The following is a 25,640-nucleotide window of genomic DNA, read 5'->3' as shown; positions in this document are numbered from 1 at the left end:
AATACCCAGTTGTGGATGTGACTGGTGATAGAAGCAAGATCCGATGCTGTAAAGAGCAATATTGCATAGGAACCTGGAATGTCAGGTCCATGAATCAAGGCAAATTGGAAGTGGTCAAACAAGAGATGGCAAGGGTGAACGTCGACATTCTAGGAATCAGTGAACTAAAATGAACTGGAATGGGTGAATTTAACTCAGATGACAGTTACATCTACTACTGCGGGCAGGAATCCCTCAGAAGAAATGGAGTAGCTATGATGGTCAACAAAAGAGTCCGAAATGCAGTACTTGGATGCAATCTCAAAAATGACAGAATGATCTCTGTTCGTCTCCATAGCAAACCATTCAATATCACAGTTATCCAAGTGTGTGCCCCAACCAGTAATGCTGAAGAAACTGAAGTTGAACGGTTTTATGAAGACCTACAAGATCTGTTAGAACTAACACCCAAAAAAGATGTCCTTTTCACTATAGGGGACTGGAATGCAAAAGTAGGATGTCAAGAAACACCTGGAGGAACAGGCAAATTTGGCCTTGGAATGCAGAATGAAGCAGGGCAAAGACTAATAGAGTTTTGCCAAGAAAATGCACTGGTCATAGCAAACACCCTCTTCCAACAACACAAGAGAAGACTCTACACATGGACATCACCAGATGGTCAACACCGAAATCAGATTGATTATATTCTTTGCAGCCAAAGATGGAGAAGCTCTATATAGTCAACAAAAACAAGACCACGATCTGACTGTGGCTCAGATCATGAACTCCTTATTGCCAAATTCAGACTTAAATTGAAGAAAGTAGAGAAAACCACTAGACCATTCAGGTATGACCTACATCAAATCCCTTATGATTATACAGTGGAAGTGAGAAATAGATTTAAGGGACTAGATCTGATAGATAGAGTGCCTGATGAACTATGGACGGAGGTTCGTGACATTGTACAGGAGACAGGGATCAAGACCATCCCCATGGAAAAGAAATGCAAACAAGCAAAATGGCTGTGTGGGGAGGCCTTACAAGAGGCTTTTGGAAGCTTCTTAATGGGAGAGATTGACTGTGGGGGAAACTGGGTCTTGTCTTGATGGGCAGGGCCATGCTCAGTAAAACTTTAATCCGATTTTCTATTGATGGGCAGGGTTGTGTACCCTCCCTGTGTTTGACTGAGACCACACTGTGGTAGGGGTGATAAAGATAATCACGACCTCCTTCAAAAGGGCCTGTGCATGCACTGTTGTGTTCAGTGCTCCTGACCCTGCAGCCGTCCACTGTCGACCCACACCTCCACTGGACACTTCTGGACACACAGCCTGGGTCAGTCTTCTAAAAATTGCTCTGGAAGTAGTTGACATTCTCAATGGTAATTAAACCTTCCTTCTCAGCCTGTAATGATCACTGTTTCTCTCATCTCCACTAGCGAATAGCCACGATATAATCCTCTGGATGCAAAAATCCTCAATTCTTAAAATTAGTTTTTCACGTTTACCTGAAATAATCAGCATTCAGCTAGCAACTAGTGACTTAGAGCACAAAAATACTCTGGTAGCATGGATTGCAATAAAATTGAATAATTTAACAAAAAATTTTGTTAAATAACAAACATTAATTATCTAAAATAATATAGAGATATTGCCCACTGAGTAAAGCTTTAAACTTCTGGTTCATTTGTGATGAGCAATTTAAGACACATGCAACTTTAAGTTGTAAAGCCCTCAACACCTCTTGGTATGATGAGTCCATCAAAAGTCCATCCCATTTGTAAACATACTAATTTAGTTGAAATTTTATTATTGCAAGTTCTCACAACTGTATTTATGGCTCCTGTAAATCTATCTTTTATGAGTCAGTGCTGATTTTACTGCATAATTTATCTGAGGAGAAAAAGAATAAAGTCATTTTCTTCCTGTTATTCAGATACTTTTCTGCACAAATGTCACTTTCACCTTAGGTATATTTGATGTTATAGATGTTGACCTAAGTAAAGAAGTAAATGAAAGCAAGCTCAAATGACCAGAAATTGAGTTTATTGGGAATAGCAGGGGAAATGCAATTCGAGAAATCCATGCTGTAGCAAGTTCCAAGCACGTCCATAGAGGGTTCTGTTCTTGGAAGTCTATTTATGGGCAAGGAGTGCAAAGAGGGACAAGTCCAGGCAGAGTCCAAGCAGGAAGTTCATTGTCTTGGGGATGGGGAGACATTCTTGGTGGATGTTTGTTGGTCAGGAGGTAAGTCTCCATCTCTGTAAGTCAGACTTCTGCAGAAAATCAGTCTTTCAGTTCTTAAGTTCCTTTCTGAGGATACATGCCTGAGTTTCTTCATTTTATATCCTCCAGTTTCATTTCATTTTAGATAGAAGTTTTTTTCACATGTAGGCTTCTATTGCATATAAAACATCAGCTATCTTTTGCTTCATTTGGCAATGTTTAAAGTTCTAAAAATAAGTAAAAAGATTAAGAATAGGAAAAATATATAAATTCCAAGATATCTGAGAGGAAAAATGTAGTTTGTTTATATGGAAAATTGTAAAATAATAATTCTATTATTTCATTTTTGTTGTTCTATGTATTGGATATGAATTTCAACATTTGACATCCATTTATTACCATAATGCTAGTTATATTATCTTGTGTACTGCAATGAATGTATTGTAGTGAGAGACATTTTATAATATTTCACCTTGAAGAGAAGTTGAACTAAAGTTTTTAAATTTTATTCTAGCCGTGTTAAAATTTCTGCAATTTTGTAATGACACTCTTCAAATGCTTCTGGAACTAAGATCCTGAAATGGATTTTCTTGCTAATATCATGTAAGACTTCCTTCTCTAAAGTTAACCTAGCTTTTGGTTCTTGTGAATGATTAGTTATACTGACATATCAGGCATCAGGAAAACTTTGGTCCAATCAAAGGTTTATAGTGCCTTCCTATTCTTTACTCAAACCTTACACAACCTTTGCTGCTGCTAAGTCGTGTCTGACTCTGTGTAAACCCATAGACGGCAGCCCACTCCTCTGTCCCTGGGATTCTCCAGGCAAGAATGCTGAAGTAGGTTGCCATTTCCTTCTCCAATTATACAAACTTTAAGTGTTGCAAAACTGATGTTGGCTCAGAGTCTGTTTGAATTGTTTGGGTCTGTGAATAAACTAATCAATTCATAAATTTGAGCAGATCTGAATCTCTAACACTCTGATAGGCAGACACAGTGTTTTTCCAAAGAGCCCTCTCATACTTCTCCCAGGCCAGAACCAATTATATACCTTTTCCTCATTAAAATGGGATCAAAATTAGGTCCTTTTCTGACTTTAGTTGAGATTTCTCATAAGAACTTTAAAACATGGTACATTCAATGTGTGATAATTTTGTGAGGTTTCGAAAAATGTGAACAAAGTTATTGTCATTTGAGAAGATAGATTAGGAGTCAGGAATTTTTTTTCCAACATTTTCTTAAGAGAGAAAGGGAGAAAGGTTACACAGATGATCTATGATAAAGTGTTTCAGGTCTTCAAAGACAAATGTAATCAAAATACTAGTAGAATAATGGTTGTGCGTGCTAAGTCGCTTCAGTAGTGTCTGATTCTTTGTGACCTTATGGACTGTAGCCTGCCAGGCTCCTCTGTCTATGGGATTCTCCAGGCAAGAATAACTGGAGTGGGTTGCCATGCCCTCCTCCAGGGGATCTTCCCAACCCAGGGATTGAACATGTATCTCTTAAGTGTCCTGCATTGGCAAGTGGATTCTATACAACTAGCGCCACCTGGGAAGCCCAGAATAATCCTTATAGGTTATTTATACCAGGGAAGTTTAGTGAAAATAATTTAACAAGCCTAAGAACCTAAAACCACATGTAACAGTCTGGTTTCTAGTAAAATTATTCAAATGAAATGTACACATTATGAATTATAATGTTTTAGTTAAGTACATTTTGACATGGCAGTCACATATATCAGGTCAGTAAAATTTACTGGCGTAACATCTCTTCTGGCCAAAGACTGCCAGCACCTGCCACATGTGAGCATTTTCTTCTTTTCGTTTTTAAAATTCCAGCTGTTTGTTAAGAACAGGCGATTTCAAGCTGGATTACATCCAGCTCGGTCTCTATCTTTCTCCTTATCATCAGGGTGACCTTGTAATTTATCATCAAAATGGGGGTGCTTATGAGGATAAATGAAGGGCACTACAAGTATTTAAATTACTGTATCTTTGTAATATCTATTAACTGATGTCTTTTATATTAGAGGATAACTATAGTTCTAATGTATAAAATATAATCCTTCCTAAAGAAATATACAAAGTATATGAAAGCAAATCAAAATAATTTGGAGCCATCTTTAAAGCTGCAATTTTTGTACTAAATTTGTAATTGTTGATGCCATTGGTGGACCCTTCTGTATAGACTATAATGGTCTTATTGAGAAAATAATCTCTATATAGTTGAGATGGCTAAAGTATTTGATGATTTTAGAACTCAATTTCTTTGTATTGAAATATTAATAGCTAACTAGTTCAACCCATATATATTTACAGATATTGCCTTTCTCTTCAATGAGTAACTGTCATCAAAAAAATTTTTATAGGACAAAACTCAGTCAAACTAGTCATTTTTATTTAGGAATCTTTTCAAATTCTCCACCTAATTTACTTGCTGGAAAATATGCCTTCTGAATTCCATTGAATTTCAGTATAAATTATCCAGTTAAAAACAAACAGCCCATCAATATAATCTTCACATAAGATGTTCCAAAATAGATTTATTACATACATAAAAAAGTAAATATTGTACAACTTTTGAGACCTCAGTGTTTCTCTCTTTCTGTTGTAGGGATTAATCTCAATGTGTTACTGTTTATAAGCATCATATTTATAACTTCCATTTGCTAAAAAGCTTCAGGATCTAACATTTTTGTGCTGCATTTGTAAAATAATTTGACTAAACATTTCTGACTGATTTTGAATAAATACAACAAAAATTTGGAGAATCTATTTACTGAAAGTTTAATACCATTGCAGAATATATAAGATGATTTATAAAGCAACTCTTCAAATGTTCAAATTTTTAAAAAAATTTAGCTGATGAAAAACAGTAAATAGAACAACATGTTATGCCTTGATGAAATACAATTTTTGGTTCAACATCAGCTTTGTCACACACACAGAGTTATAGTTCAGTCACTTGGTGTTCACATAAAAATGAACAATTTAACAACTACAACTTCTTTTAGAAATAGACTTTTTAAGAGCAGTTTTAGGTTCATGACAAAATTGAACAAAAATCAACAATTTCTTGTATACGTCTCTGACCCCACACATAAGTACATCCTCTGCCAGTATCAACACCCCACACCAGAAAGATACACTTATTACAATCCATGGACCTACACTAGGGTTCACTCTTGATGGTGTGTATTCTCTGAGTTTTGACAAGTCTGTAATGACTTGTATTCCATTATAGTATTGTATAGAATAGGAAATGGCACTATAGTATTGTATAGAATAGGAAACCCACTCCAATGTTTTTGCCTGGAAAATTCCAAGGACAGAGGAGCCTAGCATGTTATAGTCCATGGGGTTGCAAAGAATCGGACATGACTGACTGAGCATGCACACACACAGAATAGTTTCGTTGCCCTAAATATCCTCTTTGTTCTGCCTATTCACTCCTTCCTTGCCCCAGGCCCCTGGTTATCACTGAGTTTTTCACTGCCTCCATAGTTTTACCCTTTCTAGAATGTCATGGAGTTGGAATTATATAGCATGTAGCCTTTTCAGATTGATTGACTTCTTCCACTTAGTAACAAGCATTTAAGTTTCCTCCATATCTTTTCATGATTTGCTACCTTTCATGACTTGGGTCTATGGGAGTCTTGAACCAAAATCTATCAGACTATTACTGATAGACTGACTATCAGTCGGCTAATAGACAGACTGCTAATAGACAATTACTCCTATGGGTATCAACAAACCACCAAACGCTGAACATTGGGCATTTTTGTGGCATTGCCCACTCTTGACTAGCCCCGGAGTTACCTGAAGTTCAGGCTCCAGAAGCTTTTTCTGAATGCCTCAAGATTACACCTATGTCTTACCCCAACCCACAGACATTCACATGGCTATATTACACTTGATGCTCTAGACCCCCTACCTCTTACAGTGCTGTATGCAGGCGGCAGAACTTTTCATGTTTATACATGCTTAGATGTCTTCCTAAACTTTATCTTTGTTTCCTTCGATCAGTCTTTCTGTCTCTATAACAGTTGTTGCTATTTAGTTGCCAAGTTGTATCCGACCCTTTGCTACGCTATGGACTGCAGCGCACCAGGCTCCTCTGTCTAGAGGATCTCCCAGGCAAGAACACTGCAGTGGGTTGCCATTTCCTTCTCCAGGGCATCTTCCTGACCCAGGGATCAACCTGGCATCTCCTGCATTGGCAGACAGATTCCTTACCGCTGAACCACCAGGGAAACCCTTCTGTAACAGTAATTAACCCTTTTCAATTTTTAAAAATTTTAATTGGAGAATAATTGCTTTACAGTGTTGTGTTGATTTCTGCATTACAACAATGCAAGTCAGCCATAGTATAAATATATTTACATATATCCCTTCCCTCTTGAGCCTTTCTCCCCGCCACCTCCCCATCCCACCCCCGCTAGGTCATCACCAAGCACCTAGCTGAGCTCTTCTGCTTTTTCACACATGGTAGTGTATATATGTCAGTGAATATATATATATTCAAGTTCCTGGTACATGCTACATACTATTTTAGGTACTGAAAAAACATGCCAGTGATTAAAACAGAATAACCTCTGCTTCTCTAAAGTTTAAATTCTAGGAAGTTAGATAGGAAACAAACCAAATAAAAAGTTGGTGACTATTTACCATGTCAGAGCTTCCCTGGTGGCTCAGTTGGGAAAGAGTCCACCTGCAATGTAGGAGACCTGGGTTCGATCCCAGGGTTGGAAAGATACCCTGGAGAAGGGAAAGGCTACCCTCTCCAGCATTGTAGCCTGGAGAATTCCATGGAGTCCATGGGGTCACAAAGAGACACGACTGTCAGGTAGAGAAAAGTTCGATGGAAAAAATAAGCAGGAAAGACTTACTGAATAAAAATATTTTATAAGATGGTCAGAGAAGTCTACTCACAGTCTATGTCAGCAAAGAACTGAGGCATAGCTATGTGTCAGTGACTTAGGCTTGAAACTGAAAAGTTCTATAACTTCTTATTCTCCCTTCTGTCTATATTTTTCCCCTATTTTGACAAATTAGTCTACTAAAGTATCACCTCTGACTTCCTGAAGAAACACTGAGGAAGAATGAGAGTTTTTTCTTCACCTTCTCAAGAATGCAAACATATCTTTTAAAATGTTTTATATTGTGTTTAGAACACTTTGCATGAGATCTCCCTTTTTAACAGATTTTTTAAATGTACAATACATTATTGTTGACTGAAGTACAATGTCATACAGCAGTTGTCTAGAGCTTATTCATCTTGTTTGACTATAACTTTATGCTTGTTGATTTTTCTCATTTCTCCATTCCTCAGCCCCTGGCGATCTCCATTCCATTCTTTGATTCTATGAATATGATAATTTAAGATACTGCATGTATGTGAAATCATGCCCTATTTGCCTTTCTTTGACTGGCTTATTTCGCTAGACACAATATCTTCAAGCTTCATCCATGGGTTGCAACAGTGAAAAATAAGACTATCATATGATCCAGTAGTCTCACTTCTGGACATTTATTGTAAAAGTTAAAATCAGGATCTTGAAAAAATACTAGTACTGTTGTGTTCATTGCAGCACTGTTCACAGTAGCCAAGATGTGGAGACCACTTACATATCCATTGACAGATGAATGGATGAAGAAAATGTAGTATATACATAACAAGAGGGTACTAGTCAACCTCTAAAAAGAAGGCAATTCTGTAATATGGGGGAAAGTCCTTCAGTTTCTAGAGGTGGTAGTTTCTTAAAGGTTGGTTGCAATGTGAAATCGGAAACCCCTGCAATGAATTCATTTTGTTGAAGTGCAGTTGATTTACAACATTGTATTAGTTTCAAGTGTACAGTAAAATTCAGCAAAATAATCTGAAAAAATGCATATATATTTTTCAAAGTGGTATGAATCATTTCGCTATATACTTGTAATGAACTCTTCAGACTCTTATAAGTTAAAATCTGTGTGTCCATCTTGAATATTAAATGGATCTCTTATCTATGCATGATTTTACTTATTTATTTATTTTTTATTGACGGATAATTGCTTTACAGAATTTTGCTGTTTTCTGTCAAACCTCAACATGAATCAGCCATAGGGTATACGTATGTCGCCTCCCTTTTTAACCTTCCTCCCATCTCCCTCCCCACCCCACGCCTCTAGGTTGATATAGACCCCGTTTCAGTTTCCTGAGGCATACAGCAAATTCCCATTTGCTATCTATTTTACAGATGTATGGAAAGAGTAACATTACCATATGCATGATTTTTAAAATTATGCCTTGATCATTTGGAAAACAGTGGCTTAATGAGTTACTCAGATATTCCAAACATTAACACATAACATTATACAATATTGAAAAGTCACATTTGTTAATATCACCATTGAGCTCATCCAAAGAAAATTTTTAGGGGATGGAAAAACAATTTTACCCAAAGTCTAATGTTGAATAAAAAGCTCAAAATCTACCATTGACAACAAATAGTGTCTGTTTCCCTCAACATGAGAGGTTCACTTCTTTTATTTTCAACAAAATATGTGGTCATATAGCTAATTATAATAACCATAGCTTTTAATAATTAAATTTATTTATTTTTAATTGAAGGATAATTGCTTTACAATATTGTGTTGGTTTCTGCCAAACATCAACATGAATCGGCTGTAGGTATACCTATGTCCCCTCCCTGTTGAGCCTCCTTCCCACCTCCCTCCCCACCCCATCCCTCTAGGTTAATAACCACAGTTTGCCAGTCATTTATTTTTTCAAGTAAAAATAGGATTTCAAGCAAAACCAGCCTCCTTACTTGCAAATCAGTCACACCAGTGCTTTTCCTTAAAACAACCATTGTGTTTACAGTGTGCAGCTGAAGTGTTTTATCCATACTTTCCATTTTAAAACACAGAATATTAAAAGGACATTGACAGAGGGGTCAAAGTTTAATGAGATTGTGATTGTTACTGTTTTTATCTAGGATTTAGGGCATTCTTAAATAAAAGTGGTAATATTTATAATGCAAGATGTGGCCGTAAAGAATACAAAAACCACTAGCACAGTTTGGTGCCACTGTTTTTAACTATGCTAAACACTAGGAGTTTTGCTTATTGTGTTCCTTTTTAATCATCTGGGCAAATGTCAATACAATGAAAAAGGCCAGATAATGTCTTATGAGTATGAAAGCAGTTTGGATCTTGTACATCCCATGAAAAGATTCTACTCGAGTAATGTTTCTAAAACAGTTTTTGTCACGTCACTCCCCTGCTCAAAAGATTCCAACTGGTTACCATTACCCACAGGAAATTTTTTAAAAAATCAAACTTTTCAACCTTGAGATTAAATTTTATATGATCTTACATTAATTCATCTTTTCATTCCATATGCTTCCTCATGCAAACTGTTTCTATTGCTATTCCTATTATAAACCTTGGAAGTTTGTGGTTTCTTTCAACCAGTCATACTATTTCCTTTGCATGCGTGTCTCACTTTTTCTCATGTTCTTTATATACAGGTCTTGCTTTTCTTCAAGGTCCAACTCAAATGAGGTTTAAGTGGATATCATAGACCCCTCTTCTGAAGGCACATAGCACATTGTATCTCAACCACGACACTTACTTTGTACCTGGTACTAATGCCCAACATTCCCAGTAGGATGCTTTTACATATTGCCAGTGCCCAATAAATACTTGTTGAAGAAACAAGTGTTTGGTTTCACTGAGTCATTTGTTTGCATGCTTCCCTGCAAATCCCTTATGAGATTGTTGGCTGAATATAGAGTTAATGTCTTTGGTCCCTCAATAAAGTATTCCTTCCTGTGAAACTCATTATGATACAAGTCAATCCAACTCACTGCCTTGAACTCATTAGCCAGTCTGTTCACCTTGGCAATTCCCAGAATTGTATAAAGTTCTGCCAGCCAAAAACATAAGAATGCTAAAACACTGTGGACTGTGTGGAAAAGTATTGATCTTTTTAAAGTTACGTTTGAAGGCTTATTGAGGCAAAATTACCATTCAGTTATTTTCCTTGAACACCCAGCAAATTACTCAATAAAAGTATTACCCCCCCCCCCAACTAAACTTGCCATCTTACTATTTTTCTTCTGACTTCAAACTTAAATAGTTGAAGGAAATATCATACTCTGATTAGGATATGTGGAGAGCGTGTGTGTGCTCAGTCCTGTCTGACTCTGCGACCCCATGGACTATAGCCCATCAGGCTTCTCTGTCCATGGAATATCCCGGGCAAGAATTCTGGAGCAGGTTGCCATTTCCTTCTCCAGGGGATCTTCCTGACCCAAGGATTGAATCCAAGTCTCCTGTGTCTCCTTTATTGACAGGTGGATTCCTTACCACTGTGCCACCTGGAAAGCCCCATGGTTAGGATATACCCAAGCCTCAAGTTCCCTAGTGTGGCTGATTATTATAAGAGCGGGTTATGTATGCTGCCTGTGAACTGCATCAGAGACTAACTAAAGCTTCTATTTGAGGGAATTTCAGAGAGCTACCTTCTTTTCACAGAAGACTCTAAGAAAAATTTAGAATGTAAGAAACAAAACCGGGTTTCAGTTCATTTCTCCATTTATCTAAGTTGGGAAATGTATCACATATTTTGTGTTTAGGGATTGCATGTGTGAAAGAATAAGGTACCTGTTTACCTAGATAAGAATCAAGGTATATTTTGCTAACTCTTGATCCTTGAGAAACATGCATCTATTTCCTCTCTAGGTAAAATGATATTTACAATGGCTATATCAAGAGACTTACAAATAAAATTGAAAGCCTTTTATTATTATCCATCAAATCATTCATTGCAGGGTTCAGTGAAATATATCCCAGTGTAAGCGAGTCTTTGTTGTGCTAAGTCCAGTCATCTGGAAGACAGTCCTGCAGGTTCTCATGTGTGTTTGGGAACCAGAATTCATGTATGTCCCCTTCAATCTGGAGGACTTGACAACCTCTACCAAATCACACTTGCTCCGTAATAAGCTATCACATGGCGGCAGCTGCTGCTAAAAGTTTGATAGTAGGATCCCAGACAGTCTACACAGACTCTCTCACCACGGATGCCCTTGGTACCACCTTCTCCATGTCCAGTGGAGTGGATGCTCTGAGGGGTGCACACGGGTCGGGTGAGTGGGGTAGGTGTCAGGCTCCAGTTGCCACCACCACAGCTGGATGTAATTCAGCTCTTTCAGGGACATCCTATTCCAGGTATTGTGGGAGGAGGGAAGGTGATCAGTTTCCTTCCAGACACATCACTTTGTTCAGTCTAATCTGTGCATCACCAGCTATTTCTACTATTATCACACACACAGCCTCCTAGCTACAACATTAACTAGCAGAGAATTTGTTTGGGAGTTTGTCGTGTTTGCTGTTTTCATCCACCTAGAGTTTTGCTTCCTTTTTCTGACCCCTTGACTTAGTTCGAGAAGGGAATGGCAAACCACTTCAGTATTCTTGCCTTGAAAACCCCATAAAGAGTATGAAAATGCAAAAAGATAGGACACTGAAAGATGAACTTCCAGGTCGGTAGGTGCCCAATATGCTTCTGGAGAAGAGTGGAGAAATAACTCCAGAAAGAATGAAGAGACAGAGCCAAAGGAAAAACAACACTCAGCTGTGGATGTGACTGGTGATGGAAGTAAAGTCTGATACTATAAAAAACAGTACTGCATAGGAACCTGGAATGTTAGGTCTGTAAATCAAGGTAAATTGGAAGTGATCCAACAGGAGATGGCAAGAATGAACATCAACATTTTAGGAATCAGTGAACTAAAATGGACTGAAATGGACGAATTTAACTCAGATGACCATAATATCTATGACTGCAGCAAGATACCTTAGAAATGGAATAGCCCTCATAGTCAAGTCGAGTTGAGTCATAGTTCCTCTGCCTTTTCTAAATCCAGCTTGAACATCTGGAAGTTCATGGTTCATTTACTTTTGAAACCTGGCTTGGAGAATTTTTGGGCTCCAAAATCACTGCAGATGGTGGCTGCAGCCATGAAATTAAAAGACACTTACTCCTTGGAAGAAAAGCTATGACCAACCTAGACAGCATATTAAAAAGCAGAGACATTACTTTGCCAACAAAGGTCCATCTATGCAAAGTGTGGTTTTTCCAGTAGTCGTGTATGGATGTGAGAGTTGGACTATAAAGAAAGCAGAGCACTGAAGAATTGATGCTTTTGAACTGTGGTGTTGGAGAAGACTCATGAGAGTCCCTTGCACTGCAAGGAGATCAAACCAGTCAATCCTAAAGGAAATCAGTCATGAATATTCTTTGGAAGGACTGATGCTGAAGCTGAAGCTCCAGTACTTTGGCCAGATGATGGGAAGAACTTACTCATTGAAAAAGACCCTGATGCTGGGAAACATTGAAGGCAGGAGGATAAGGGGATGACAGAGGATGAGATGGTTGGATGGCATCACCGACTCAATGGACATGAGTTTGAGCAAGCTCCAGAAGTTGGTGATGGACAAGAAAGCCTAGTGTGCTCCAGTTCATGGGGTTGCAAAGAGTCAGACACGACTAAGCGACTGGACTGAACTGATTGATTTAGTTCAGAGGCCTACCTCCAGGGCTGTTGTGAATGCTGGCAATCATCTTCCCCCACAAGTTACATTTCACATTGACTTCTTCTCTGCAACAGGCTTCACGTGTACATTTCAACAGCTTCTCACTCACAGGGAAAAAAAGATACTACTACTATTAGAGACAGAGGGCTTCCCTGGTGGCTCAGTTGCTAAAGAATCTGCCTGCACTGCAGGAGACCCGGGTTCAATCCCTTTGATCCCTGGGTCAGGCCGATCCCCTGGAGAAGGAAACGGCAACCCAGTCCAGTACTCTTGCCTGGAAAATCCCATGGACAGAGGAGCCTGGTGGGCTACAGTCCACGGGATCGCAAAGAGTTGGACACAACTGAGTGACTTCACTTTCATTTTCTTTTCTTTCTACAGACAGAGGGCATTTTAATTTACTAAAACATTCTGGCTTACTATAAAATACATTATTTAATTCTGTCCTTAATTGAGTCATTGCATGTACAAGAATTTAATCCCTCCACAAACTTGTGAATTTTTTTTTTGTACACTGGATAGCAAACATTTCTATCTAAAATACTCTTTTGTCCTCTTTGGGACTCGGGGCAGAGAAACAGATGCGATAAGCAAAAGCGGTTAATGATTAAACCAAGAAAGGGATCAGCACTGTACATTCCCTCCCTGGACGTTATAGTTCAGGTCATTTCCTAACCAGTGACAATTTCAGCTTTTGTTTGAAAGGGCCCTGAATACTTTGAGGAAAGGTGAAGGAGACCTAATGTATTGGAAACAAAATGAATCACTGAGTGAATGCAGTATCTGCGTATCCTAAGGAAAGGATATATATGCTATACTTATTAATAGCTTACTGCATTTTCTTATGTTATTTGATAAACATTTCATATAAATAGACTTCAGTAGCCTGACACTGTGCAATGCATAGCTCAGTCACTAGAGTTAAGATGACACTATTTGGTCTTCTCATTCAATGGGAAATCTACTAGTGATTTGTTAAAATTTCTCACCTTTAATGCCCTGTTACATTCTAAATATTTTTATTATGTTTTGTCTAGTTGGGTACACAATGAATGATCTCATATTTGAATGGCAAGATGAGGCACCTGTACAAGTGGCAGAGGGACTCACTTTACCCCAGTTTTTGTTGAAAGAAGAGAAAGATTTACGATACTGCACTAAACATTACAACACAGGTAGGGGTTGAGTGTTCTTTATTTCACCTATGGCTTGTAGTTATATGCTCTCCAGATGCTTCTTATAGTGCTAGGCTAATTATTTCAGCAGTTTATAGCTGAATGTTTTTTATAGTCATCGAGCAGAAAATGGACATCTTTGAAATTTGCAGAAGTTTTGACTCATTGCATGTTGCTATATAATTGCTTTGTATGGAACGAAAGAAATGCTTGGAATTCAGTTATATTTAAATAATTTCTCTTTTTGAAATACCTATAGTTAAATAATAATGCTCTTTTCCAAAAAGTTCCTTTAATTTCTATGTGAGCAGTAAAATGTACTTTTCAACTTTCCCTGGGTCATAAACATTGTGTTTGCTAACAAAAGGAAAGATATATATGTATGTATATATATATATATATATATATATTTAAGGCTTCTCTTGCCTAATTTTTTATTTTGGCCACAATGTCATACATTTCAAGATACTTACTAAGCACTTACCACTCACACTGATGCAATAGCCTGTTACCTTTGAGGATAAATATCAGATGCATTTATCAACATCAAGGACTGCAAAACTTGTACACTCATGTCATCTGTTCACCTTTCCCAGTTGGCATGGGATACTCCTGTAATATCTATTCTAACTCCTAACCTACTCTCACAAGTTCCCTTAAACTGCCCACATCTGAAATATTGCTCCCATGTGGTGCGTGAATGCCCTTCCACTAACATCCTTTGAGTAACTGATTCCTTTCGGGCTCAACACTTTCAGAAATGTGACCTGACTTCCATTGCACAGCCAGTCCTCCATATCCACGGGCTCATAGCCAAAGATTCCACCGACTGGGGAATGAAAATATTTGGAAAAAAATTCCAGAAAGTTCCCCAAAGCAAAGTTCTTCCTGTACCATTTATTTCTTATTTGACTTTAGCTTCTTTTTTAAAAACGTAATTTTACTTATTTATTTTTGGCTGTGCTGTGTGGGCTTAGTTGCTCCACAGCATGTGGGATCTTCCAGGATTGGAAGATTGGACCCCTGTCTCCTGCATTGGCAGGTGGCTTTTTATCCATTGAGCCACCAGTAAAGCCCTGTACCATTTATTAAAGAGATCATTCTTTCCCTATTGAATAGTCTTAATCCTTTTTTAAAAATCAATTGACCATAAATGATCATACAGTACCACACTTTGTAATTATTGTAAATTTGCAGCATGTCTTGAAATTACAAACTGTGAGTTCACCAAATTTGTTATTTTTTCCCCTCAAGGCTATTTTGGCTATTGTAGGTCTCTTGCATTTTCATACTAATTTTAAGATCAGCTTGTCAATTTCTACATAAAAACTAGGTGGGATTTTGATAGAAATTTCAATAAATTTGTAAATCAGGATGGGAAATATTGCAATTTTAACCATATAAGTCTTCTGATTAATGGCTACACAATGACCTTTTTTTATGATCTTTAATTTTATTCAACTGTTTTGTTATTTTTTATTGTATAAGTTTTGCACTTTTTGTTAACTTTATTTCTAAATGTTTTATTTTATTTGGTTCTTATATGAATGGAATTGTTTACTCAATTTAATTTTTGGATTGTTCATTGCTAGTGTACAGAAACACAATTGCTTTTCCTGTATTGGTAGTGTATCTTTGTAACCTTGCTGAACTTTTCAGCTCAAATAGATTTTTAATGAGTTTTTTAGGATTTTCTAAATACAAAGTAAATGGCTTCTGCTTACAGAGATAGTTTTGCTACTTACTTTTCAATCTAAGTGCCTTTTACTTTTTTGCCTAATTATCCTGGCTAGAACCTCAAGGTACAGTGTTTAAAAGAAGGTACAAAAGCAGACATGAATCACGTAAAATCATAGACCTTTTAGTACCTAGACAACTATGAAGTGCTAATAAAATGTGAAATAATAATTTTATGTATTATTTCCTGAAATAACACATTTTCCTATTACATTGTTTCTAGGTGCCAACATAAAAAAATATTTTTCAGAAGCCAATTTGCATATATGACTTAGGATCCCATTTCATTATAACATTATAGTGTTTAGGGCAAAACTATTGAGAAAACAACATTGTGACCTTTGATGCAATAGTGAAGACCTCTTTTAACCAACTGCTGCATTTATTTTGCAACCAATTAGGAAAGTTTACATGTATAGAAGTGCGATTCCATCTTGAACGACAAATGGGCTACTATCTGATCCAGATGTACATTCCAAGCCTCCTGATTGTCATTCTCTCCTGGGTTTCCTTCTGGATCAACATGGATGCTGCCCCAGCCCGGGTAGCCTTGGGAATAACCACTGTGCTGACCATGACCACACAGAGTTCAGGATCACGGGCTTCCTTACCAAAGGTGAGTGCCCTGAAAGGGCAGACACACGTGCGTGCACTCATTTGTATGTGTATCATTATTTTTGCCAGATCTTTTTCAGTGTATTTACAGTCGGTCTCTGATTTGTGACAGTTCGACTTAAATTTTTTGGACTTTTGTATGGTGTGACAGTGACAAGCATTCAGCAGAAACCATACCTCCAGCCTCGAATTTTGATCTTTGCCTGGGCCAATGTTGCATGGTATCTGCTCTCAGGATGCTGGGTTGTGGCATCTACAGCACCCATCAGCCATGTGATCAGGGGGGTAAACAGTGGATACACTCACAACCCTTCTGTACCCAGATAGCCATTCTATGTTTTACTGACAGTACAGTATTCAATAAATTACATGAAATAGTCAATACTTTATTATAAAATGTTGGGAAGATCCCATGTAGGAGGAAATGGCAACTCATCCCAGTATTCTTGCCTGGAGAATCCCAAGGACAGAGGAGCCTGGTGGGTTACAGTCCATGGCATCGCAAAGAGTCAGACACGACTGAGCGTCTGAGCACACAGGCTTTGGGATTTTGCCTACTAAGTGTTCTGATCATGTTTCTGGTAGGCTGGCTTAAGCTATGATGTTCATAGGTTAGGGGTATTAAGTGCTTTTTCAACTTCAGGTTATTTTCAACCTACAGTGGGATTATCTGGATGTAACCCCATCATAAACTGAGGAAGAACTGTTTTCATCACCAGTTTTTAAAGTAATATATAATTGAGCAGAAAAAAATTATAAAATGGAGACATAGGTGAAGGAAAAAATTCTACCAAACAATATCTCTTATCCATAGTTTGTGTTATGACCCCCAATTATTTAAACATCAATAATACTCTTATGCTCGATAGAATTTATTATCTACAGATTTTTAAATATTTAGAAGTATATCAAACTTGCATGTAAGTTGAATCTATAGAGTAACTAAAGGGCAGTATATGACTCCATAGTATAGATGTGCCATGATAATCTATGCACTCTCTATTAGGACTAACACAACAATGAATATTTATATAATGATTGTTATATACATGAATATATATGTGCAAGTGTGTACACACACATATACATACATGAATATATAACTCTGCATGCATTTTGTATTATTTTCTTAGTATTAATTCTTAGAACTGGAATTGTTGCACTGATAGCTCTATGCATTGATCTGTATTGCCAAATTACCCTTGACAAAAAATTTATAACAATTATACTTCCACAAGTACTGTATGAAGATGCCTGTGGTCAAATGCCCTATGTAGAAAATGCCCTGGGCCAAATACAGTGTTTACTTTTTTTGTACGTGTGTTTGCTTTGGCTTTTGAGCAGCCATAGGTCAATAAAAAGAAAAACTTACCTAATACATAATATTTCAGTCTGTGCTGAGCTGCCAGAATTGAAACTATTCCTGTATGAGGTTTGTAAAAGACCCAGTACCGTTTTTTTTAAAGATGTGGTGAAATAAAACATAGAAGTCCTTTATATCCATTTAGCAGCATAGCAACAGAAAATTATTTTCTTTTCCTAAGTGGTTCCTAAGAAAGAAATTTCTACTATCTAAATTAAGTAATCCTGTCTGGCCTCCAACAAGCTCCACTATTCTTTTCATTACGACAATGTACACTAATGTAATAAAATCGTATTAACTTTTCTTGCGTGTTCGATGCTACTTTCCCACCATGCCAAGGAAATTATAAACCTGCTGTCACGGCTTCCTTTACCCCTTACTATGAATTGCATCTCTGACTATTTATTCAGCTAAATATCTAAATAAATAAAAGCTGATGGCAGAATATTTTATCATTAAAAATGTTATTTACTATTGAAAGAATTAATATTTAGCAATGCTCACTCTGCCTTGCTAAGACTGAATGGCTGTCTTTCAAACTAAGGTTTACTTTTATTAACATATAATTGTATTTTCAAAATGATCCATAGCAACTAGTGTTTTATAAAATATTGTCCAAGTGAAAACTGTAAATCTGCTTGTAAGATTAGGTGCTTATTTATACACGTATAAATGTCTCAAGGGCTCTGAGTAATAACTGAAGTTTCATAGTCGATTTGTAAATGAAATTACCAGTTTACTCACTGATTTTCCTCACTGAGTTAAACAGAAATGAAAGCTCATTCATTCCATAAGTTGTTATCCAGAAAGTGGGGGTACTTAATGATCTGTTTAAGGAAACTACGGATTCTATGAGGCACAGCATAAACACATTTGGATAAAGAGATTAAGGCAGAATTAGGAGAGCATGAAGGGGTGGGTGGATGAAGCAGAAATAAAGCAAGCAGTAAATTAAAAAGAAACAGAATGGAGACATGAGTGTTTTTTAAAGGAGAAAGGTCTGAGATAACTTCATTCTTTTTCTTAAGAAATTTTTTTAAGGCATTAATTTCATCATGATCTCAAGGAAGGAATAAATTTTCAAGTATGAAGTCAGTTACGTTACATACATAGATGTATACAAAGTCTATCTCTCAGATCATAGAGACACTGGAAATATGATAGCAGATTTATTTTTGACCCATAAGAAAGAATTGATTAGCAAACAGATATCTTAAGAGTCAGTAATTATCTTAGCCTTTGTGATATTTAAGGCACAGGTGATGTACAGCAGTTATGTACATTAGAATTCAGGATGGCATACGCTGAAGTCTGAGAATAAACAAAAATTTTCCTATTGAATGGGATCATTCAAAAGGGTAGAATGTCTCTTGAAAAAAATGCACTCCTGATATTGTGATTTGGAAAGGCAAAGGGCAAGGGCTTACACTGGATTTAGGAAAAGAAGTGTGAAACCATGCCCCTTAAGACCTGCTATTCTCACCCTCCCAAAAGAACCTTCAGATGCCTGAAAATTTTGCCATGGAAACATCCACCATTTTCCTATTAACGAAATCTAGGAAGGAGGAAAACAAAATTAAATTCAGGAAAACAATAGGGGATTATCAGACATGGGAGGAAGAAATGATAAATCACTAATTTATGATCATCGCTAAGTGTTTTGTCAGGCACTGTGCCAGTACATCTCCTGTAGATAAGAAAGAGCTTGGAAATATGTCAAATAAAAGTCAAAATAGAAAATCTCTGAGAATGTACTTGAGCCAGCACCTCATGAACTATAGACCTGAGATTCCTCTCTGAAATTTCCTGTTGCACTGGCCTCAACAGTGTCATAAATCAGGAGTATGATAGCCCAAAGCAAGAAAACTCCTGTGATTCATTCTTGGAGCTTGGAGCAATCTGGCATTTCCGCAGGGCCTGCAGTAGGTGGCCAGAAGAGGTGACAATGCATCCTACTGCCAGCGATTTTTCAAAGTTAGAAAACTTTAGGAATACTTCCTAACATTATCTATTTGGAGTAGAATGAATGAGGAGAAATGGTGGTGATCACAGAGCCATGTCATGGAGGGTTTTATAAAACTTGGTAAGCATAAAGCTTATTTTGGATGGATTTTGGAAGGGTTTTATTGAGAGGAGTGATCAGTCTCATTTCTATGTGAAGATCAGATAGAAGAGGTAAAAATGGAAGCAGAGGTGCTACCATGAAAACGATAGTTCAGGGCCGAGGATGATCTGGCTAGGTTAGTAGCTGCAGAGATGAAGCATCGCAGGTGGAGTTAGAAAGATGTAGTGTTTTTTTTTAAGAGAAAGTATATTTGCAGGTGAAAGAGACAGGATTTGCTTCTGAACTGAATTTTGAGGATTAAGGGAAAATCAGGAGTCAAAAGTGGCTTTCAGCTGGGTAATGGCATGTAGTCGTAATATTTACTCATGAGGAAGGTCAAAGAGGTCTATGGTTAAGCCTGTTAACTTTTAGATGTGTATGATAGCCACACTGAATTGTCAAAAAGTCAGAACTTTCAAAGTTCTGACCAGGGCCATCCAGACCTGAGACAAGGAGGGAACTACAGATTGATAGGGAAGCAGACCAGAGATGATTCTTCTAAGAGCAAATGAAAGTCCAGAAAGAGGAGGAAGTATATTCAAAGTATATTTTAGTGTATATGCTGTATATTCAAAGTGTCTTCCCTCCTTTTTTCCTCTAGCACTCTGTCTCCACCATGCACAAGAAAAGGTTATACAGCTTAGTTACAGCCTAGACCCAATTACCTCTAAACCCTTCTCACAAGCTCTTTGAGATTACCAACATTTTGTGAATTTTTTTTTTTTTTTTTCTAGATGTGGAAAAGCAATACTGCTTGGGAGAATTAGATTTTAACCTGGGTGAAAGAGAGAGTAGTGTTAGTCATTAAACTATTTTTAGTATATATTTGATTTATATTAAAATGTTGTTAAGATCTTGACACCGAGGGAATTATTCAATATATTTTTTATTCAGTATTGAGATGGGTAGAAATAGAGAAAATAATAAGAGGAACAAAATATAATTTTAATTTATAAACTATGATTCTAGAAAGAATTGCTTTAGGAAACTCCAGGAAAGTCTAGGTATACAATGGTATCTTCCCTTCTCCGGTCTGTGAAACCCACCAGGAGTAGCTTTATGAGAGAATAGCCTCAAAATTTTTACATATTTTTATCCTCAGAACATGATATAGGTCTATAGAGTAAATGTCATGCAGATATTTAAAGACAATGTGAGGTTTTAAACTTTGCTTAGTAGTTAACTTAGAAAGCAAGAATATGCCATTTTTTGTCCCTCCAAAAAGAATGTAGAAACTCAGTTGAATTACTTTTTATTTATGAAGAATCATATGTGCCCCTGAGAATCACCAAATTAATGAAAAAGGTATTAAATATTGCATGTATCTACCTTGCAGTATAATAAAAATGATGGTTCTTAGAAAACATTACTATAGCTTTCATATTAACTTTTATTTTTGAAATCATCAACTATAGAAGTGATTATGATGATTACATAAAATAAATCTAACTGAGATATTTATAATTGGATACCGTGATTATGTGGGCACACAGAGGTCTATTGGCATTACACTGAAAAGACAGGGAATGGGAAGGAAAATGAAGTATTCGTATTCACTATTGCCATTTCTAATTAGTTCTCATTCTTCTAAAAAATAAAAATAAAAACTACCCTGCAGTTTTAAAGGAGAGTACATTGTAAATATCAGCAGTAATTAAATGGGGAGAGGGGTTGTATAGTAATCAGATTTTCCTATTGATAACTATTACTGTCGATAATGTTTTGATTCTCACTATTTGAATATAAGATTCTAATATTGGGTCTTCCCTGGAGGTCCAGTGGTTAGGACTTTACCTTCCAGTGAAGGGGATGTGAGCTCTGTCCCTGGTGGGAGAGTGACAATCCCACATGCTTTGGGGCCAAAAAACCAAAACATAAAATAGAAGCAGTATTGTGACACATTCAATAAAAACTTTAAAAATGGTCCACATTAAAGAAAAAAAATCTTCTGAAAAAAGACTCTATTCAAAGTATAGTTAACAAAAATTACTTCAATCAAGTTCAATACAAATATGATACAAGTGGGCTCATTTTTAATTCATTAACATGACACAATAGTTGTTAAGTATATTTAAGTTTATAATACAGTATTTGATGTAATATATTTAATTTAAAAGTATTTTCATTGAATATGTTAATAGTTTTTTTTTCCCCTGCCTATTCCTATAGGAAAAAGAGAAAGAAAAAAGGTGCAAAAATTTTAAAAATTATTTACTCCTGCCCTTTCTTTTAAAAGCAAAAGATATACCACATATGAATATTATTCAATTTTATTACTGCTTTTTCTATCTTCAGTAAATAAGTAATTCCTAAACATTGGTAGATCCCAGAGTAAGAATAGAAATTGATAGTTGTCTCTGGTTCTATATTTGATCTTAGTGCCTACAATTAATAGGCTTACTAGGTCTCATTCAGTTGAATTTAGCAATTATCGAGCAGGTTCTCTGTGGATGACATAGAGACAGAGCCGTGACATAAGTTCTTAAATCTGATGGCACAATTGGGAGAAAATACATGATCAAATCACAAAGTTTAAAAATGTTTGAAATGATATAATACAGGAGCTTTAACATCAAACTAAGTTTACAAACAAAAGGTGTTTATGCAACTTGGAGCCAATTTTACCCTATTTAATGTCTTAAACTCCCTTTACTGTGTTCGCATAAATCCTACAGTCCATACCATGGCCCACCCTCCCCGCCGACAGAGAGAATCTGATGTAAAACTCCCCCTTTGCCAAGGGAATAAAGAATTTGGTCCCCAAATCAGTGTTAGACATAGCTTACAAGTTTTATCTGTCTTCCTGATTTCTGGTTGAAGTTAAATATGAAAATGTCAGATCTTGAGGTGTTGGGAAAAGGGATTGGAAAGGTATTTAGGTATAATAAAGATGATGTTCTAGAAATACAAAACTTTCAGTGCAAGAATGCACAGGGGAGAGAAGTCACAAATATAATTCGACTTTCCTTAAGCAGGTCATGCACACAAAATATTAACAAATGTCAGTAACAATGTGCACCTAAGTAGCATTTCTAGCAACATCTAGATTTTTTTTGCTAGTCTTAAGAATCATGTCCTATAGAAAAGATGGCAATAAAGCTCCCTTAACTGAAGCAAAAGTCAGAGTTACCTTTCAAAATACCTTACCCTTTTTAATTGTGTTTTTCTCATCTGGTGATTGGAAAGATTTGTCAAGTTCATGACTTAGGATATAATGCAGTTCTGCCATTATGACTCTCTGATACATTTCATTTGTTAAAGCAAAAGCCTTTACATGGCAAATAAAGACTCTATGCAAAGCATCATTCACTTACTAAGTTTATGAGGATCGTAATTAGTATGAACATAACGTGTAGGATTCTGCAGTTGTGAATTGCCCTCCAGGATGATAAACATCAGAGTTCACAAAATCTGTGTGATTCACCACCTAGAATTCCAAGAATACAGTTCTGCAGACAGTTCATTTTTTTTTTCCGTTTGCTTCATTTTACTTTAACACTTAAAAAAGTTATTTTTTTTCCTTCATCTCTCTGGTTTTTAGTCTTAAATGAAACTCAAAATAATTTTGAAACTAATATAATAATTTTTCCTATAAGCATTACAATATTCAAAATTCTTATACAGCTTTTACACTGGAAGAAATGAGGGATTAAGTGTACTACAATTAGGGTTTTACAGATCGAAAGATAAATAAATACCAATGTGATCTGAAACACCCCCCCCCCCACCTTGGATAAAAGCCATGACACAGGCAGGGAATTTTTCAGCATAACTCAGAAAAAATCCTTTGAGCCACTTGCCCATTCCACAGCCAGAATTACTCATCGATTCGACAATTCACAGGAACTGGGAGAATTTACCAGGATTGGTCATCATCCAACGGAGAATGAATCACCCTACTGAAAGGACTGTTTTAACTAATCAAAAGCAATATACTGTGATGTTTGTTATACCTCTTTCTCAAATAAAAAGCAAATTTGAACTGAGAGAAGAATTGAGAAAATGCTCACTGTCCTGGGATATTAACCCTGTAGAGTGCCTGTGTGTTGGTTTGCATTGGATTTGGAGATTCACACCACTTTCTGGTTTAATCAGTTTCTTATCCTTCAAAGCTGTGCTTCTTATAAGTGCACTATAAATTTCTATTTCTAGAAATTCTTGATTAATAGTAGTCTGGGTTATAACTTATAAATTAGTAAGTATAATTTGCTATAATTTAGTAGTCTGGCTTATAGTCTAATCAATATTTACCCATTCATGTCTTATCATCTACCACCAGGACAGTATTTGTCCTAAGGCTATCCATTTGATCATTTCTATGCATGGTAAGATAAAGTTATGTATCTTGACAAGAAGCCTCTCAACTACAGCAGGTGGTGCCATTCATATAGTTTAGCTCAGTCAATGATCTTGTAAAGAAATATAATCTAAAATTGTTGCTACTTAATTATTTCACCAAAAACTTGCCTTAAAAAATTGATTTATGAAGAATTGCCTGAGATACGTGCGAGCCATCTCTTCCTCTGAATCAAAGAGGAACACAGCCTGAGGTGTGGTCCATACTTGGAGGCACAGTCTTTTTCTTTTTTTTTTTGAGACCCTGTGTGGTACAAGCACACCATTAACATGCCTAAATTTACCTGGCAGCCTGCCTGTCTTTATAATCTGAATAATCTCTGCTAGATTAAGTAGATTAAATCAACGCTTCAGAGCCCTATCTGGATTCTTTTGTAACCTGCTTATGACTAATTTTACTGAACTCTGACCTGACATGGTTTGAACAAATGTGGAGTTAAAGATCAGCACTGTTTTTTTTTTTCCCCTCTGTCGTCCTCTCATTACTTAACAGCTGCTCTCTCTAAAGCAGCGAGTTTTGCCCTTTAACAGAACTGCTCTGTGAGCTGACTGTGGCTCAGATCATGAACTCCTTATTGCCAAATTCAGACTTAAACTGAAGAAAGTGGGGAAAACCACTAAGACCATTCAGGTATGACCTAAATCAAATCCCTAACAACTATACAATGGAAGTGAGAAATAGATTTAAGGGACTAGATCTGATAGAGTGCTTGATGAACTGTGGACAGAGCTTCATGACATTGTATAGGAGACAGGGATCAAGACCATCTCCAAGAAAAAGAGATGCAAAAAAGCAAAATGGCTGTCTGAGAAGGCCTTACAAATAGCTGTGAAAAGAAGAGAAGCAAAAAGCAAAGGAGAAAAGGAAAGATATACCCATTTTAATGCAGAGTTCCAAAGAATAGCAAGGAGAAATAAGAAAGCCTTCCTCAGTGATCAATGCAAAGAAATAGAGGAAAACCACAGAATGGAAAAGACTAGAGATCTCTTCAAGAAAATTAGAGATACCAAGGGAATATTTCATACAAAGATGGGCTCAATAAAGGACAGAAATGGTCTGGACCTAACAGAAGCAGAAGATATTAAGAAGAGGTGGCAAGAATACACAGAAGAACTGTACAAGAAAGATCTTAAGGACCCAGATAATCACGATGGTGTGATCACTCACTTAGAGCCAGTCATCCTAGATTGTGAAGTCAAATGGGCCTTAGGAAGCCTCACTGCAAAGAAAGCTAGTGGAGGTGATGGAATTCCAGTTGAGCTATTTCAAATCCTGTGAAAGTGATGCACTCAATATGCCAGCATATTGGGAAAACCCAGCAGTGGTCACAGAACTGAAACAGGTTTCAATCCAATCCCAAAGAAAGGCAGTGCCAAAGAATACTCAAACTACCGCAAAACTGCACTCATCTCACATGCTAGTAAAGTAATGTTCAAAAATTTCTAAGCCAGCCTTCACTACGTGAACCGTGAGCTTCCAGATGTTCAAGCTGGATTTAAAAA

At 36.7% G+C, this 25,640-nt stretch overlaps 1 protein-coding gene across 2 annotated transcripts in view; it reads left to right on the top strand.

Moving 5' to 3' along the window:
• The window catches only part of GLRA3 (glycine receptor alpha 3), a 175,883-nt gene that overhangs the window by 122,919 nt on the left and 27,324 nt on the right, over positions 1-25,640 (top strand). For both annotated transcript variants that reach the window (XM_018052791.1, XM_018052792.1), the window contains exons 6-7: positions 13,825-13,962; positions 16,101-16,315. In XM_018052791.1, the coding sequence (XP_017908280.1) occupies positions 13,825-13,962; positions 16,101-16,315 (353 nt within the window). The remainder of the gene's footprint in view (positions 1-13,824; positions 13,963-16,100; positions 16,316-25,640) is intronic.

This window comes from Capra hircus, chromosome 8 (genome assembly GCF_001704415.2).
Source record: "Capra hircus breed San Clemente chromosome 8, ASM170441v1, whole genome shotgun sequence".
Classification (NCBI taxonomy): domain Eukaryota; kingdom Metazoa; phylum Chordata; class Mammalia; order Artiodactyla; family Bovidae; genus Capra; species Capra hircus.
This window is presented reverse-complemented; position numbering and strand designations above follow the sequence as displayed.